This window comes from Vidua chalybeata, chromosome 7 (genome assembly GCF_026979565.1).
Source record: "Vidua chalybeata isolate OUT-0048 chromosome 7, bVidCha1 merged haplotype, whole genome shotgun sequence".
Taxonomy (NCBI): Eukaryota; Metazoa; Chordata; class Aves; order Passeriformes; family Viduidae; genus Vidua; species Vidua chalybeata.
In genome coordinates, this window is record NC_071536.1 from 13,494,160 (window position 1) to 13,513,351 (window position 19,192).

General features: G+C 47.4%; 1 protein-coding gene across 4 annotated transcripts in view; it reads right to left on the minus strand.

Annotated features, from left to right (window-relative positions):
* Positions 1 to 19,192, minus strand: part of NRP2 (neuropilin 2) — an 88,691-nt gene that overhangs the window by 16,863 nt on the left and 52,636 nt on the right. For 3 of the 4 annotated variants that reach the window (XM_053947490.1, XM_053947489.1, XM_053947492.1), the window contains exons 12-15: positions 17,947 to 18,099; positions 8,182 to 8,444; positions 5,959 to 6,055; positions 3,492 to 3,512 (exon numbers count right to left, since the gene is read on the minus strand). In XM_053947490.1, coding sequence (XP_053803465.1) covers positions 3,492 to 3,512; positions 5,959 to 6,055; positions 8,182 to 8,444; positions 17,947 to 18,099 — 534 coding nt within the window. Of the gene's footprint in view, positions 1 to 3,470; positions 3,513 to 5,958; positions 6,056 to 8,181; positions 8,445 to 17,946; positions 18,100 to 19,192 lie in introns of all 4 variants that reach the window. The other variant, XM_053947491.1, reaches the window with a different exon arrangement.

Here is a 19,192-nt window from a genome sequence, read left to right on the forward strand (position 1 = left end):
ATTGCCCAGTGGAAGGCTGAGCGTACAAAGGGTGGGTGAGGAGCACATGACATAGTGCCCAGCCTGCAGCCCTTGCTCCTTCCCCGTGCATCTCTGCCCTCTGCCTGTCTGGGGATGGAGGGAAGCAGTATGACGTACTGCAGATGATTCTGCTTGTGGGAAAGATCCCTTGGGGAACTCAAGCTTTCTGCAGCTTCAGGACAGCCACTACTTGGCCCTGACCTACTCCAGATGTCCCAGCCAGGGCTTCAAGCATGAGGGGTGGTGCACAGCCCTTCCTCAACCCCCGTTTCCGCACCTCATGGTCCTGCTGAGGAGATAGCAGAAGTCTGGAAAGTTCATTTAGCAACTGAAGTCATTAAGGAATCACACTCAGTTGTCTCTAAGCCCTAATGAAGCCAATTCCCAACATTAATGATTGTTCTTCCTTACATTGCCAGACACTAAATATAGCTGCCCATCCACTCAGCACACAGAGCTGATGTTATCAGCTCTGTTTTTACTGGCTCTGCTGCTCTCTGGAAGTTTTCTGTTATATCAGTGGAAAAGTTCACTGCTCAGGGAGATGGAAAAAAAATCCATCTTCTTAGCTTAATAATTTTTCCACTCCCCTTTGCCTTCTGCCACACACACACACTTGCCCTTCCTCATTTATTCACTCGCACTCTCGTCTTAATAAAGAACTGCCTCCTGCTGTTGCTGTCAAGTTTGTGGCTGCTGTGTTTATGGCACAGCTTGGAACACCAGTCAGTGGAAACCTGATTTAATCCCTACAGGGTGGATATCTTATGTGGTTGTGCTGCTGGTGCTCACACCTCCAACCTGGCCAGGTACTGCCCCATTTTCTTTTCAATAGGGAAGATTCTATAGGGACTAGTTTTGGAGTTTTGCACTGAGAATCAAAATCAAAGAAGGAAAAGCAATAGTTATCTGGGGAAAAAAAAGGAGAAAATCCTTTCCAGAAAGCTGCCTGGAGGGCTGCCTGCCTTGCTCTGCCACTGCCGTGTCACAGCTCATATTCCTTCCTGAAATCACTGACATTAACTGCTGTGGACAAGCAACACAGCTGGACTTTTCATAGATGACACAGATGAAAGCAAGTATTACACTCATCTAATCTGAATGCCACAAAACCAGTGTCAGTCTCCACCCCATAACTGCTACCTGTCATTGCTCCCGGGAGATATCTCTATCTTGATTTCAGGATACTTGCGGGGAGAGAATCTACCAGTCCCAAAGGCAGATTCTCCCCATGGTTTTTCTCCTGCATTATTTGGAATATATCTGTTATTTTTAGCCTGGTATTTATCTAATTCCTTGCTTCCAGACACTTGTTGTACCCTTTCTTTACGTGTGGAATGCATTAATGCTCAAATGCAGTACAGTTGAAGCACACTTTCCTGGTCCTGTAAGGTCCCAACCCACTAGGTTAAACATATTTCACCTACACAAATTCTCTTCTTATTATGTGCTTTGTGATCCTGGAGCCTGTAAGGTGCATATTTTCAGCTTTGCTCCCAAGCCAGGAGAGGAAGAATTTGCTATTATTTTTTAATGGCATCTGACTTTTTCAGCTCATCATATAACTGCAGGAATGGGGGCTATAGAACATCTCAGGACTTAATGCATAGTTTTTTTCTCTCCAGCTCCATTTTTTTCTCCAGCCAGGGACTTCTTTCCCTCATTTTACTCTCTCCTTCAGGGCATGCCTGTCTCTCCCTCATTTTAATTATCATGTAATTGCCTCCAGTCTTCACTTCTTCATCTTTTCCCTCTGCACTTTGCTTTTTCCCAGGTCACTCCATCCCTCGGTGCCGTCTATTCCTGCCTGTCATCCAGGGAAACCTTTTCAACTTTTTGCTGCAATTGCAATTGCTCCCCTGTTATGACCAATGCTAGGATGTCCTTGAGGAAGCCAGGAATGGGCAGGAGCTGTTGGAACAAGCTGGCAAGTTCCAGTGGGAAGGGGAGGTGTGCCTGTAGCAGCATCTGCCTGTGGTGTTCAGGGACCTCACTGTTTCTCCCAAGCCAGTGTGCCCTGGGGAATACGATGGGGAAGTAGAGGCACTCAGGCAGCAGGGCAGGGGCAAAGGGGAAGACAATACGAATTCGCAGGACTTGAGTATAGACTGCAGAATAGAATGTGAGGACCCAGAGGTTCAAACTGCAACAAGTCCCAAAAGACAAGGATGGTGTTTGCAAAATGAATGGTTGTGAGGCTTTAACTGTCACCTGAGAATATCGCAGCAGCTTTTCAGTAACACCACAAGCCTGAATATCAGATAAATAAGCCTATAAACAAGCAGAACTGAATTCCTAATTGCTACAGTATGGGTGTGACTGTAAAACATGGTGTTAGACCCTGCACTTGTCCCTCACATTGGTAACACTCCACAGCCTGAATCCCCAGGGACAGAGTTGTGCATGTGACTTCAGTCTCGGCGCCTCCTTTGCCATTGCTGCCACTGCTCCCAATGCAAGCAGCCAGGAGAGACAGCTCTGCCCACATGGAAATGCAGATGCTTCTAGGGTAGAGTCCAGCCATATCTTACAGTTCACCAGCACAGTACAGACATCATGTCCCAGTGAGAGCAAAGGGCATGTTGACTGAATTGACAAAACAACTCTCAAAATTAAGAGGAGCTCCAAGTTTACTCTTCATCACAACACAGCCCCAAAAAACAAAATCCAAATTTAAAAAACATGTAAACCCCTCAGACTAAACTGATGTCTTCAAAAGTAGATAGTTTTTCCCCCCACAGAGCAAGACAAACAGCAACCCCCCCCTGAAAGCAGAGAGGCAGTTCCTTGGAGTTCCTCACCTTTTCTCCTACCCTGCAGGTTTGATCAGAGAAGTGTTGGTTTCTATTCTCCAGGCTAGTATTAAGCAGTTAAATGTACCATTTTCACCTTGTTTTCCTTTTATTCACTGTCACCTTCAGAGCTTCTCATGGCAGTTTGCTCTCCCACTTGTACCTCCCAACTCCTTTCCCCTTCCAAGCAGACTGGCCACACCCTCCTTCGCCAGCACTGAGCACCGCTGCCCGAACATCTGTGAACTAGAGAACCACCTTCCCTCACAACAATGTGAATTACTGCCACCAGATTTCACTTTTAACTGGCTACTCTTTTTTTTTCCATTTAAGTCAGTTGAAAACTACTCTTTACTCCTCAGCCTTCCCATTTTAGGCTTAGCTGCTCTTCAGGAGCTAAGTGCTTCTCATGACAGCAGGTTTCCTAATTCAGCCATTCAGTCCCAAGATGGGGGACTTGCCTGCTTGCCTGTTCCCTGTCACCTAGCAGAAGTCAGAGGATGCCATCTCCTGCTGCTGTGGTGGGGGAGGTTTAGTACACACTTGCCATTTCAGTGCTCAGAACATTTGCTGTTTGTACAAGCACACACATTGCTTTCCTTCGATGTAAAAGCCCATGCCAGCAGAAAAAAAACACCGAGAGAAGTGCAGTTTTACCTGGAAAGTAGGAATTCTCACCTGGGAAAGCTGTGATGGGTTCTGCAGAGGAAAAACAAAAGCTTGTATTAGAGAGGGGAGTATTACACACCAAGCCCCCCAGTTCATGTCACCGTTGATTTGCAGTGGCCAAGTGAAGCAGGCATGTGGCTGTGCCCCACAGGAGCCACTGGCTGGGAACAGTACCAGGAGCCAGCCATCCTCAGCCAGGACCATGGGAAACCTGGCCCCAGCTGGGGACCAAACAGACACAAAAAGCTTTGACTCAAACACACTTCAGAGAAAAATATGTCTGAGGTTGAGGGTAATTTGGATTCCGCCTGGCTGGCCTGAATCATCCAATGACAAAGCCTCACCTGGCCCAGTGATGAAACCCTGAAACCCCCTAAATTTCCAAAAGTGGTTTTGGTTTCTGGCTCAACTCTGGCACTGTTTCTCACATGGGAATTGTGTTAATTCTGGGCAGTGATGCCCTGCTCCTCCCTATTGCACAATGACAAGAAACAGAGGCAAGTGATGGTTTTCCTTCTTTCAAGACACTTTGAAGATGTAATCTATTACAAATTACTGGATCTGAAAAGCAATAATCGGTACTTACTACTGATTACTTTCTTGTAGAAGTAATAGACTTCTGATTATTTTTAGATTACTTCTGCATTATGCCTGTGAGTCACAGAAGCAGAGTCTGGCTCTACTGAGTGCTATGAAATCATCACTCGGGTTCAAAATGCAAATGACACATTTGTCAAAGGAAAAAATTATTGTGACTTATTAGCATTCTTTCATGCTAAAAAGGAATCAGATTACTTCCAAGAATTATATTTGAAAAAACAGTAGCCTGTGCTGGTGTCACCTATTCTCATGGCTCTGAAAGAAAGAGCAGCTTGGTATCGCTACCATTTCATTATTATTTTGGTAAAACTGGAAATGACCCCTAAGTTATGTTAAAGTTTGCAGTGGGAACCCTTTGCTGGAAATGATGTGAAACAATCCTTATAGGTTTTAAGATCCACATTCAACTTCCTAGACTGGGTAAAATAATTTTGTGTAGTAGTTGGGTGTCGTTTTTTGGGCTGAAAATGCTCAAAACTTCATAATTTATGAATGCTTTTGTTTTTGAAATATTAAGCTTTAGGTTCATGAGGCCCAAGATACAATAAGACTGGAGCTAGGTGAATTGCTGAGCTCCAAAGAAGTTAGATAGGAAATACTATTAGTGTTAAACTTGGGTCTTACTTCTCTTTAATGCTATAGAAGGCAAGAGATTAAAACACCACTGTCAAGCCTTAAATACCGGGAATTTAACATCTGAAGTATTAGCTCCTTTGACAGATGGGAGACCAGCAGAGTTCAAAGCACCAAAGAAACGGGGACTGACGGTGCTTAAGAGCCTCTCTGGGGCAGTCCTACTCCTCTGTTTAATTATCAGTGCTCGTTTCTGCACCATCTTCACCCTCACCTGCTCGCATAGGGGGGCAAGCAATGTAAGCAGCTCTTCCCAAGCATGGTTTGTCTGGTGCTTCCTCCCCTGAGAAACACCCCTTTGGAGAGAGTGTTTGTCCTGCTTGGGTTAGGAGGCACTGGGATCCTCCCTTGGTGGGGGTGAGGAGAGCAGCTTCACTGAATGGGGCCTTCAAAAGCCCAAAAGGGAGAGAGGCTCTTCTCCACTTTTTCCATTGGCTTCAGGATGGGCCAGACACTTCTAGTGAAACATGCTTCTCCCAGGTCATGCAGAAGAGCAGGACCTCGCTGCTCTGGTCAGCTCTCAGCAGAAATCCCACTAATTAAATACTGCTGGTCCCATGCTCAACTGGGATACCTGTAAATGCACACCCAAGCAAGATGGGAGCCGGAGCCATCAGTGTGATTGCCTGGATATGCCAGCTAGAGGAAATGTGCAGGGCAATCACTCTACCTGCAAACTGCTGAAACACACTTTTTTTGCTCTTTTTTTTTTTTTTTCCCCAAGTCCTTTCCGTTTTTACCAGGCTTTTGGCCTGGTTTGGGAAATGGTGAATTCTACGGCAAAAATTTCTTTTGTTATTCTGTTAACATTGCTGTGAAACCTCAGTGCTGGTTTTTTTTTTTTTTTTCTTATTAGAGAATACTCCTTTTGAACTCATTGGTCCCTCTAAGTGTGTAATACTGACTGATAGCTGGCTTTCTTTTGTTCAGCACTTTCCTTTTAAATTTGGTTTATGTCCTTATCACATAGAATAGTCCTCAGTAACCCTCAGCTGCTCTTTCAGCTTTGCGTGGCAGAGACATGTGCTTCCTTCTCCTCACACCAACGCAGGCAGAGCCCCTGTCCCCCAGAGGCTGAGTCGTCCTCATTTCTTTCATGGGCAATCAAAGTCCCAGCTGAGATCCAGAAACTCCTGGTACCTCAGCCAGGGGAGGTGTGGCCCACTGACAGCTCGCAAGCCAAGGTTCTCCAGCCTGAGCTGCCCCCTCCCTCCCTGCCCCCACGGCAGGCCGCAGCACGTACCCATGCAGTTCTCCAGCGGGATGTCAGTGCCTAGCCGGATGTCATCCAGGGCCAGCTCTCCCGAGTGGCCACTGCGGATAAATCCCTCAAACACGATCTGTGGGAAAGCAGGACAGAAATGTCAATGCTAAGTTGGGCGCTTCCCAGCTTAGAACCACCTACGGAGAGTGGCTGCTGCTCCCAGAGGAAAGGGTGGGAAATTGCTCCGAGCTTTCCCTACAGACCTGTGGATCACCTGACACCAGTCCTGCTTCCTTGCCCTGCCTCTGCCAGCCTTTTCCTAGGGAAAGCTGCTGTGCATGGACAGGTTCAACAGAGAGATCTTTGCCTGGCCTGGCAGTTCTTGGCTTGCAATTTTTTCAGTTAAATGCCTCTCATAAGGAATAAAGACTCAATGAACACCCTGCTAGCCCTTGCACAGATGGTGCAAGTGGCATAACTCTGAGTTACTGCAGCAGCAGCTTTGACCCATGGTATTAACTGAGCTATGATCACAAAAAGGAAGGGAAGGACACAAAATGCACAGCAACATTAACTGTAAAGTGTTGTTCCAATCAACATTACATAAGAAGTATTGAAATGTCAGAGGAGACAGGTCAGTTTATTCCTACTTAATCACAGGCAAAATATATTTACAAAATAAGTAGAGTCGTTGGCTCTAAGAACTGCTGAGTGGAGACACTTGCAATATTTACATAATGACACCATTATTCAGCATGCTGGTATATTCATGTTTAGCACACAGAGTAGTCAGCCAGTGCCCATCATTCTTATCTGTAGGCATATTGTGTTTTCTGGTATTTTATTAAAAAGCCAAACCCATACAAACAAACTAGTCAGGCAGCTCCAGTGCAAAGCTTTTGTTTTATATCCCCCTGCCTACTCTGAAGGCATTGGAATAGGCTGCCAAGTGAACTGCTGGAATCACCATCCCAAGAAGTGTTCAAAAGGTATGTGGATGTGGCACTTGTGGATACGGTTTAGTGCTGCACATGATGATGCTGGGTTAATGATTGGACTTGATGATCCTGGTGGCCTTTTCCAACCCTACTGATACTAGGATTCTAAGGGTCCAAATAATTTCCTAGGGCTATGTACTTCACAAACCTCCTCTCCCCATATTAGGTGCCCCTTTTCACCTAAGGTGCCTGGGATCCATGCCTGCCTGCAAGGACACCTCCCTGAAGGGCTGAGCATCTGACTACACAGGCAATGGAATTTCTGGGCTGTGGGTCCCAAGCTCAGGCTGTCAACCCATATGGGAGGCTGCAGTTTGGAGGGGTCAGTGGCCTGACAGCAGCAGATCCCTGGGTCAGGGTCAAGGCTGGGAGCTGGCTGGAGCAAGGCTCCCCACCAGGGTGGTCACTAAAGTGCTGCCTCAAGCCTGGAAGTCCATATTTCCTTCTGCCTTGGAGGGTGCTGGATGCTGTGCTGATGCTCATTAGCAAGTGACAACAGTAGTGCTGTCTCCCTGGCAAATGGCACGCTGCCCGGAAGGGACAGCCATGCCAAAGGCACTCCTGGAAGCAGCAGCCTCTCCATGGGGTGCTGTGCCAGAGGGGCTCAGGTGGCTGTGGCAAGGCAGCGCAGCTCCCTTCCTCCCTCCAGCTCATCCCTTCTCTTCTGTTGATCTCTGAGAGTGGGACAGGGCCATGATCCCACAGCCCTGCACCAAGCCCTCTGATCTAGGCTAAAGTATCAGAGAAGAGGATTCACAAACGAGCCTGCATTCCCTCTTCCTTCTCCTATGTCAACACTTGCAGCTGAGGCTGGAGAATGGCTGTTTGCTGCCCACCCTTAAAGAGTTGGCTGTGCTCCCTCCCAGCTTCCCACTTCTCCTGGCTGCTGGGTTTGCTCCCTGGAGCTGCATATCTGCCTCTGGTCAGACTATCTGATGACCTTCAGTTGGAGGGGAAAGAAATGCACAAAACAAAATGAAGGAAAAAAAAAAAAAGGAGAAAAAAAAAGAAAAAGGGAGAATATTTGCAAAATGGGAGATCTGAGGAATACGAAAGGCAACAGGATGAACAAAGGCCCAAGTCTGTGCAGAAGACAGTCACTCTCAGAATAACAAACAGTGTAGCTTAGTTACTATGGTAACTTGAGAAACACAATGAAAACAGCCACATTTCCCAGTGATGAATGGGTCTGAGCTCTGAAACACTGAAATCAAGATGCTGGAGAAGTCTACCTGGTCCAGCACACTTTCTGCAAGCATCTTACCCGGTACTCCATGTCGTAGCTTGGCAAAATGATGCGGCCTTCCCTCCACTCCTCCCCTTGGTCCTCAGTGATGACCCACAGTGCCTTGTGCTCCTGGCTGGCTTCCCGCCAGACCCGCAGCATCACCCCATTGCTGCCCCATGCCTGGTACTGGAAAACCATGCAGACAGCACTCTGGGGCAAATAGATGGTGGGGCTGATGAGCCGGGCTCGCTGGCCTTCCCGCCTTCCACTGCTTTGCAGTTGCAAGTAGCTCTTGACATCTGTTCAGAGAGAAAAATACCATTCTATTATTTTCTGCAGCCACTGGCAACAAGTGTCTCAGCCACTGCCAAGTAGCTTTGGCAGTGCTGCATGGCAGTGCAGCCTCATGCCTGCAAAAGTGGGGTCTCACACCAGCACCCTTTGTGTGCTCATCCAGCTGTGCCACTGCTGTAGCCGGTGCAGCCCAGGCAGGGCATCGAGTCGCACACTTCCCTCACCAGCCACCACCCTCTCCCTGGGTAGGAGACCAACAGCAGAAAGTAGTTAAGAAAAAGACTGACATAATTAGAAGAAGTTAAAAAGCTGGAGCAAGTTATTGTCAGAGGAAGTGATGCCACGATAATTGCATTGGCAGGGGGTATGTGTGTTTATTCTGCTGGGAGCTTCCTCAGTGAACAAGCCTGAGGTGGGTTTTTCTAAATGCCAGTGCTCAAAACTCATCTTGTTTTGAAGATACACACAACAAAATGAAACTCTGGCTCTCAGTTTTTCTGTAATGCAGCAAAACAGCCTCTAAAGCACAGCACAGAGGAAAGACGTGGACCCAATGCGTGAAGCATGCATAGGTGACAACTGGGTGGTTGCAATCTTGATGGTAGCTGAAATACATACAGCAGAGGATTCACTTGCTCTAATATTACATTTAAATTGTGCCACATTTTTTGTCAGTCCTAAGGGAGGAGAGATGTGATACACTTGATATCTCAGGAGAAGTTCAAGGCTGAGGCTGGAACTGGAGATATTTGATCTGAATACCAATAGCAGCGAAAGCGCATGGATACAAATCCCCAGGCACACTTGACTTTATCTGGAATCAGTGGTTTCCAGTGGTCTCTGATGAAAAGCCTCCTCAAGGAGTTTCCCATTTGCAGCTTGGAAGTCCCTTAGCACAGACTGAAAGCCAAGTGTGTAGCTGAAGTGATCTTTACCTGTCCCTCCATCATGACCAATGTCAGGACAGAGTCCCTTGGGTCACTCCAGCTGCAGAGCAAGGTGACCCAGACAGGCCAGCTACAAATATTGCTAGATTTTGCATTTTGCTTAACAGAGGGATGTGCACACTTGCTCTTGCTACACAGTAGGCAAGTGCCACTGGTGCTTCATGCCAGCATATGCCAGCCCAGGCACAAGAGGATTATCTCTGCCTCAGAGCTACATTGAAGGGTTTGTTAGTTCCTTCCCCCACATCTTAGCCTGCTGTGCCTGATGGGCCAAACTCTGAGCAGCAGCTTGGCCCTGCCTACCCTGCTCCCCCTGTGGCTTCAGTGCCCACAGCAGTAGCAGGAGCAGCATCTGTACTCAGAATGTTTGCAAAGTGCACTCAAAACACCTCCAAAACTTAAACCAGAGAGACCTGAACTTGGAATCCATGGAAAGATAGGTCCCAACAGAAAACAGCAGCTGACATCACTGCTGCTCAGCAGTCAGGTGACATCACAGCCCAAGGGAGATCTATGAACAGTGCTGGCCCTGCTACAAGATTGTCAGTGCCAGAGAGCAGAAACCAACCACTGTGACCTACACAGCCTTCTAAATAAATTTAGGACAAGATAACAGGAATATTTGCCATCATTCTTCTCCTAGCATATGTGATCAAAGTACTTCAAAAGCATATCCACTCCTATGAACTTTCACTGATTTTGCTATTTGAAGGACAAATCTGTTCCCGACTGGCCATATAAAGAAACAGCAACACTTTAGCAAAATTTTCCAGCACCTGTGAAATGTCCCTGGGACACTTGGCCCTTTATGCCAACAAACAGTAGCAGAAAAAAAAGGATGAAAGTGTGTTTGCCCACTCCAGCTTGAGTGAATCACTTGAAAAAGTACCATGCTGTTTTCTAATGGAGGAGTGTTCTTGTGATTTACCTCAGAGTGGTAGTAGTGGAGGAGGAGATGTGGGAGATAAACAAGTGGAGGAATTAAAAAAAGAACAAGCTGTACTCCATGCCTAAGGAGTGATAAGGCATAATAAGTCATCAAGGTCTCCTGAATTAAAATCCTCTTTTTATAATTCACTACAAGCCTCTTCAAATAAAAAAGCAGCAACAAGAAAAGAACAGCAGCAACAAACAAGGGAGCAAATCAGTCTGCAGTCATACACTTATCTCACAGCTGAAATGGTCTCACAGGCAAATCTTAAATAAAAGCACTAGCCAGGTTCAAGAATGATCAAATCCAGATCCTCAAAGTTCAGGACCAACCTTTGGTGCCAGTTTCTAAGCAGCCTAAGTGCAGGGTTTTGGGGCATCCTTGGATCTACCCATAGCCCACAGCTGACTAGAGGGGACTGACTATTCTAATTTTGCAGCTGGACACCTCCCATTATCCACACCCCAGAAGCCAGTGGTATCTAGTGTGGCTGCCTTGCCACTTCAGCAGAAGAGCCTGTGTGCCTCTGAGTTACATCCCTCCTGCCAGGATTGACACTGACCTTCTGTTTGTTCCCATTCCTATCAAACAGTGAAATCAAAGAAACTCCTAAACTGCAGCCAAAACTAATGCTCCCCTCAGCAACACAGGATCTATCAGAGACTTGGGAACCTTCCATCTCCTGTGCTCCCTGCCCAATTCTTGCTGGAGCCCACAGAGCTCTCCAGGACCTACTGTCAGTCCCAAGGGCTGCAAGGAGGCTCAGTCCTTGGGTGGTGATTCCAGTTGCTCCCCTGCAAATAGCAGTGGGTTTGGGCACCGCGTACTCTTGCTCCTGGTACCAGTACCAGTTTCGGGGGTGGAAAGCTGAGTGCAGGCAGGCATGACTTTCTATGTCATTTGAAGATGAAATGGCTGGATCACTCTAATGGCTAGTTGGACCTTTAGAACAGCCCTACAAATTTGCTGAGACTGACTGAATAAGGGCACTGTGGAGTTAATTGTTGGAACAGCATGTGGAAGCCTGGTGGTTCCAGTAGTCACTCTGTTTGATACAGTAAATGGAAGCCTTTGGCACAGAAAGCATCTGAAAGGCTTATTTCCACTGTTAAAACACTTGAAGGGAGCTTTGCAATGATGAGCTGATCAATTCTTCCGGGATCAGAAATGCATTTTAATCTCTTTCCCCGAACTTTGCTTTGCAGTCTCTGTTCCTAACACGATAGCTACATCCTCCACAGAACTGGCACTGCTAGTTCAAAGCACCGGCTCAAAAAAAGCAGGAAAGCCCACTCAGGCATTTTACCTCTGTTTTGCAACTGATGGTACAGAATAAATCTCATGGACGATTTATGGGATCATCTGGATGTAAGGGAGCCAGTAATGTGAACATGGAACCACCCCGGCCAGATGATGGCAGAGCCCCTCGTGTGTGCATGGCAGTGAGTCCTGGATAAATCACCAGCTGGGCTCTGCAAACCAGCCATCTGGGCAACGTGGTTTTCTCTTGGCACACCTGCCCCCTCCTGCTAGGAAGCCATCTGAGAGGACATTAGGGGCAATGGGGGATGAAGCCTCACAGTTTGGGTCAGACTGCAAGCACAAGCCACAGCAGCCGCCCCCTCTGCAAGGTCAGCCAGCCTTGTGCTTGGGTCCTGCACATCTCACACCATCTCTCAAGGAAAGCACCTTCCCGCATGGATCTCAGCAGCACATCTGGGGGTGTTCCAGCAAAACGTGTTGGGCAGCATGTACAGAAGCAATTATTGAGATTTCAGATTCCCTCTGCATTTCCCCCTCACTGGATATTGTTGAGTTACAGCTGCTGCTCCTGTGGAGGAACCACGTGAATTGCTTTCACTTACGTCCCTCCAAAGGTCACTGCACTCTCCTTTGTTGCACGGCGTGCTTTAGCTGGCAGCACTGCAGCCCAGTGGCAGCCACCTCTTGTCTGTCAAATCCCAGAGGTGAAACACTGCTGTGGGCACTGTCTGCTACTTGCACAGTCCCAAATGCCACCCTAACCACACTGTGTTATGGCCAAGGGGACATCGCAGTGAGGCACGATCCTGCTGTTCTTCTGGGGCATGTGAGGTGGAAGCTGCATCAGCTCTTGCCATTCCTGGGGAGCAGATCAGCTCAGATGCTCTCATGACTGTAGGGTGGTCTGGTAGCAAGGGAATGGCAGCTGCATGAATATGCAGATTGAAATTGGATAGTTATCACATTTTAAAATTTTTTGGCAAATCATGCAAATTCACCTCAAAAGACTGCCACTATAATTTCATGACAGGCCTCTCCTCAATGACAGACTTTCATTTAGGATGGGAAGTCAATCCTCCATAAAACTAATATTTATATTAACTAGATCTCTGCATCTGCTGGAAAATCCCCTCAATTTTGATTATGTGTTAATTAGCCTGCCAAGTCGTTGCCATTTCAGTCTCTAAATCAGCCCGTCAAAAGGCATAAAATCCCACACTTTCCCAGAACCAGGCTCTCAGCCTCTCTAATGGACCCGCCATTACATCCTCCCAATTAAGCCTCACACCCTCAACAGCATGGTGCAACTGTGAGTCCTAGTACATCCCCCAGGGAGTGCAGGGAGGACACCGTGTCCCTGACAACTCAAATGCCGATTAGAGCCTGACATTTATGCTACGTGAGCTGCCAGCCACCAAAACTTGTCCTTTGGCAGCCTGGCGGGCACCCTGGCTGCCCCTACATGAAAGGTGTGCACAGCCCCACCAGCCCAGCGCCTGTGCCTGCACAACTGCAGACATGAGCAGGCTGGTGCTGCACTGCACAGGCTGCACGCACTCCTTTCCCCAGCCCTGCTCTGGGGCTCACTGCTGCAAAGCCATGGGGTGGTGCACAGCTAAGGTTTGAGAGACGGTGTCTTGCCTTGCAGAGAGCATTCCAGCCTGCTTTTTTAAGTGGGAATGTCACTGGTGTTTGGGTCCAAAAAGTGACTGAGGCAAGCAGTGAGCCACAGAGAAATGGCTTCTTCTCCTCTGCCTCCAGCCCAGCCCAAGCAAGCAGGAGCTTTGCTGGAACAGACCATGGCCATACCTCCTTCTCTCACATGAAAGACATTATGGGCACATGGAGAGCCAGAGCCTGGCCCTAGCCTGCAGCCAGGGAACTCACACAGAGCAGCTGACGCTCAGAAACCTCTTGTGATCGGGGTGCTGGGGTGTCCCAGCTCTGCCATGCTGTGGGCAGCCAGGGCACGAAGAACTTTCTAGCATTTGCTGTCCTCACTGTGCAAATGAGAGTCAGGAGAGACACGTACAGCTTTGCTGAGAGGCAATCTGCACCACACATGAGGGGAGCGAAGAGAGACAGAGATGGATATATGGTCTCCTTCCCACAGTGTGCAGCTGCTCACTCATTGCACAGAAATGCTTGACTTTCATACCACCCCACATGTAAAACTCCTTCCTACTTCAAAGGACACAGGATTGACCCTTGAGGTCAAAATGTGTCCCCAAGGCACGAGCCCTGAGACTCTCGTGAGAGTAAGTGCAGAGCCACTTCAGTTCAGCCTTGCCCTGTTAACACCATGAAAACCTTTCTGCTGGTTTGGACACAGTAGAATCAAGGCAGCAGTTCTTATGGATTGCAGGAAAAATATGAAACTTTCCCTTTTAAAGGTCCCATGGGAAAAACACAGGACTGGTAAGGGGTCCCCATCAGCTTAAAAACAGCTTAACATTTGTTTCTCTTAAAAAATAAGCTCTTACGAAACTTCAGAGCACTATAAACACTCCTCTGCTGAAAACACTTTGAAACAAATAAACCTTTCCCTGCAGTGCCCGCAACCCTAATGAGCAGCATTCCTGACCCTCAAAGCCAGCAAGGCTGTGGCCCACAAGAGAAGCTCTCAGTGGGTTTTTGCAGCCCAGCCCAAGAGCTGTGTGGTCAGGAGAGCTGCAAGGTTAAAAGTGCTTCCTTTTCTGTGCACACGTACAGCTGCCAACATGTGAACAACACAGGGTTCACAATGCTGCCAGGGCTCTGACCCTGATGCTGTGTTCACCCGAAGGAGAAGAAATACATGGTAAAGCTGCAGATCCCACAGTTCTCTTCTAGAAAGACAGGGTATTTACTTAAACACTGCAAGAAAAGGGAAGGGGAAAAAAATGGGCAAAACACAGAGATTCCAGCTCTTCAGCACTGGCTTATTAATGTAGCATCACTGAGAGCAATACAATCACATTAACCAGCTAAGGATACAACCCAGGATCTTTAGACCCTTCAGGATCAAGACCCCAGTGAAATTCAAAGATAGTGAAAAGTTGAGGTGCCTAAGTTATTAACCCAGACTTATTTTCAGGTCTTAAGACCTTTATCTTGACACCAATGGCATGCTGCCATTGCATGCAGCAGGAGGGGGGATGAAATCTCATTGAAACCTGAACTTGTTGCTCCATGAAACTTGCTAGGTGCAGCTAAGGGGAATCTTTCTACAGATGGGAAGCATCTGAAAGTCCATAGAGGGAAAAATCCTGACAATCTCTTATGGGGGGCATAGAAAAGGGAGCCAATGGTATTTTCTAGTCTTGCAAAGGGCAGGTAGCAGTTGGAACCATGCTGGGCTTCTGCTGAGCTGGGCATTTTGGGTCCATTTTCACCAATGAGGTCCCCAGACATGTAATGGGAGCCTGCAGGAGAGGACGTGGAGTTAATCCATGGTGCGAAGAGCCCAAGGAACACAGGGCTAAAAAAAGAAGTGCAGAGCTGCCTGAAAGAGTATCTTGGAAATAAAAATAGTGGAATGAGAGCAGTGGGTGTCTTGTCAGTCTTGAGAAGTTCTTCGTGCCAAAGACAAGGAGGAATTGCATGCAGCGCATAAAATGAAATTGGGAGATATCTGAGGAATTCAGGCCTGTCTCTCAGCAGACTTTTCTAATCAACTGCCTCACAGAGGATATTTCACCATGGTCATTTCCTTTCCTCTCTCTCTTATGCAGACCGAGCCAGGGCTCCTCCTTTCATTATTATTTTTTCCTTTTTAATTTTAATTTTTGTTTTGCCATTTTCAAAAGAAGTAGAAACACATTCCACATTGCTCTTAAAGGCACAGCACACTTCCTTGCTACTGTGGAGCAGCCATGGTCTCTAGCCTGGGCCAGCACTTTTAAATCAGAGTAAATTTGGCTCCAGAAGCCTTGAGTTCTCCTTAACTTTTGCCCTGCCTCTAACCAAGCACAGCTGCTCTCCTTCACCCAACTGCTCACCCCAGGGTGGGGAATTCACAAGCAAAGACCACCCTGAACAACAGCTTTTCATTCCTTGCTCCCTGGAGTCTGAGTGTGAATTTTCTAACTAGAAACAAAGTGCTGGAGGGAGCATGAGGGAAGGGCAGGGGAAGAATGGAGGAGTGTGAACCAAACAATGCTTTGATTCTGTCCCTACCAAGGAGCTGGCATTGCCTCTTTTTCATGCTTCTCCAGTTGCCTTTAAAAGCTCCTTGGGGAGGAAAAAAGCAAACAGTTGCTTCTTTTTGTGTCATGTCTTCTTAATTTCTAAGAGCAGGACCAAAGTGAGGCATAGCAGTGATGCCTTTGAACTCCAGCTCCTCTGCAGCCCTGTGCTGTGGGGGCAAGGCAGCGGATGCCCACAGATGCTGGGATGGCACACCCTTGCCTGAGCCAGCCAGGAGGCAGATCCATGGCAGTGCCAATGCTGATCCCTCAGCCTCTGCTGGTGTTTGCTGCTGGCTTCCCCCACTGCTATGGCTAAGTCACTCCAACCCCCTGGAGCCACCACCTCCTTCTCCTCCCCTACCCACACAGCCCATGACTTACAGGGCAGTGCTGGAGTTCCTGCCTACACCCCCTCAGTGCTTCAGTGCCTGACTCTGCACAGCACTCTAAGAGAGAGCTCTCCATGCTGGCACAAAAACAGACCACAGAACTCAGTAGGATGACATTCCCCAGCCCCAACAGTGAAACAGTGCAATTCATAACTGAGAAAAAGGAGAAAGAGCAGAAGAAGGGTAAAAATCAGGACTGCATGCTGCTGTCTGAGGCAGCTTCAGCCTCTCCTGGGCTACAACAGGATCTTCTAAGAAACTATGGCCAACTAATTGTAGAGAGACTCAGGGGAGAGGAAATGAAATGAAAAATTGAGTCTGAGTTATAAAAATAAGTAATTTTTATCCTACTTGCAGGAGACTGATATTAATTAAACATTATTACAGTGAATGAGATGGGGAGGGTTATTAAGTCTGGGGCTGGCTGTAAGTGTTCTCTCCTGTTGCCTGAGGCTCCTCTGAGCTCCAGATATTAATCTTCTGAAGCACTCAAATGCTGAAGAGATAAACACTTGAAATATGAAAATATTTTTCTCCATAGTAGACACTGTATCCCTATGTCACGCCAAAGAATTTTTCAGATGTCCATATGGGCTGCACTTACAGCATTACCGTGTCTCTTAGAAAAAAGCTAAGCACCTCAGGAGCTGAAGAGAGAAATGATGTGTGCATTTGTGTGGGGGTGATTTGTGTGTGGAGATGTAGCAGATTCTCCTCTTCCCATATGTTTCTGGAATACATATTTTCCTCTTTAGCACTGCCTACCAGGTGTTGGCTGCACGGCTTTCCAACTGGCTGGCGGCACTGCCAATCTGGCCAGCGCCTCTGCCAGGTGGCTAACAGGTTCTCCTGAATGTTTGCATTCTGAGACTCAACCTTACCCTGGGGAGGGCGAGGAGGGGCCCACATCATGCACAGCTCCCTGGGCACGGGACACACAGACACTGGGGTCACCATGCATCAGGGCAGAGCCCAGGACAGGTAAGCTCAGCCAGCTCGCCTGCAGGAGCCTTGGCTTGCACAAGCAATGACTGAGAGTGAAGCGATGCTACGGTGACACAGCCTACTGTTATAAGGAAATTGGCAAATGTTCTTCGTGCCAACCATGCCACAAAGTCAATGAGGGATAAGGAAAGCACACTAGTCCTGGCGTGAGTTCCAAGATGTGAAGCTGAAGAACTTGATCTATCAACTGCATTGCCAGAGGCAGGCTCCCTTGCAACCCATGCCAGCACATCTCAGTGAGGTCCTCCATAAATTAGGCTCTGTCACAATCATGCAAATCTTCTGCTTCCAAAGCACGAAGAGAAAAAGAGCAAAAGTCAACAGCAAGAAGCTGGCATTTCCAGCATTCTTAGGGCTTAGCTCATCCTTCAGTTGGAGGAGACTGAAACCCAGCCTCTGCAAACCCAGAGTGCAGAGTAGCTGAAGACTATAGGCAATCTGAGTAGCATATGGGAAAGGAAGAAATACATTCTGGGGGAAAAGCACTGGATCCTACAGAGGACATTTGGATCAGGATGTGGAACAAAGCCTGGGCTAGCCTTCACAGTCCCATGGGATTCAAAGCCCAGTGTCTGATTCAAGGCTATCTCAAGAGGACAATTAGTATAATTCAGTGCCAGTGGTCACAGTCCTATAAATAAGTCATGAACCATACAGTAAAGCATCTGAAAGTTTCCATAAAAGAAGTTCAGCTCTGCACAGCCCTCACAACTCATGATAGCTGTGCAATAATCATTTATACTGTTCACATGGAGAAAGCCCCATCAGCTCTCTCTTCCCTGCTTTGGTATTAAGCATCTTACCAGGCACAGTGTCAGGGCTTAGTTCAGAGTTGCCAGTCCAGGTGCCTGTGGGCTGAAAAGACCATGTATAGCCAGTTGCCAAGTCATGTGACCAACCACAAAGGTCTTCAGGAAGATCAAAGTTGCAGTTGAAGTTCACAGGGAGTTGGAAATCTTACAAAAAGAAATAGAAGCAAAATAAAGTCAGATTAAAAAATGACCTACCCATGAAGGGCTGCTATTAAAAAACAACCCAAAACTAAAATAGCTGGCAAGCGATCAAAACTGAAGAAAGCATGAAATCTCACTCACATTGATGCCTTTAACCTATCTCACATTTCCTCAGCTCCAAGGATCAGCCTTAAGTTCTGCATCATCAAAATGCTCACACCACGTCCTGTGGCTAATCCACCAAACTAAGCAAATATAAAAGCAAGAACCAAATGCTTCCAGACTCCAGTCAGCACCTTCTCTTCCTCCCCTAGAGTGGTCAATATTAAATGCCTTTTTAAATGTCAGGGAAGAGTCCTTCCTGAGTGCCCCATGGTCAGAAGTTCCTGCCTGGCTCCTAAAGGAGAATCTCAAGTGCTCCAGAAACCCAGCTCCTGAGTGACAGACCTAGCCACTTGCACCAGACGGGAGCTGTCTGTCATCCTGGAGAGCTGTCACTCACTGCTTCCTACCTTCTCATGGAAATGTTACCAGGGAAAATGTGGGGCCACCGTGAGCTCAAGTTTTTGGATTCTAAGTTAAAGAAGCCAGCCTTTATTTCTAGCTCTGCTATGGACTCACCACATGGTCGTTGGGCAAGTTCTTTAACTTTCCATCTTGAAACAGGAGCAGAGTTAATTCCCCTGTGACAACAGCTTTGAAAGCTCTGGAGAGCTTTTCTGCAGGCTGTGGGCACATGCCAGGGGCTGCATGTGGCAGTGAGGCAGCTGCTGGCTCCTTAGGTTGAGGGAATCAGTCACATGGCATGGAGGCTGCAGAAATGGGCTGAATCCATACCAAGCAGTCAGTGGACATGCATGTCTGAGCCTAATTATAGGCCATGATTTTCCTGAGCAAAGAGGAAGTTTTAAATCACAGTGCCCACAAAGTGAGTGATAGCCAGAAGGAGGTGAGTGACTCAAGTGATAGGCATCAGGAGAACTTCACTGCAAGGGGCAGCAGGCTTTTTTTAACATGCTCCCACTCCAAAATAAAACAATGTAGATCATGGATCCTTTTATTTCAATCTAATCTCATACCCTGGAGAACAACATTG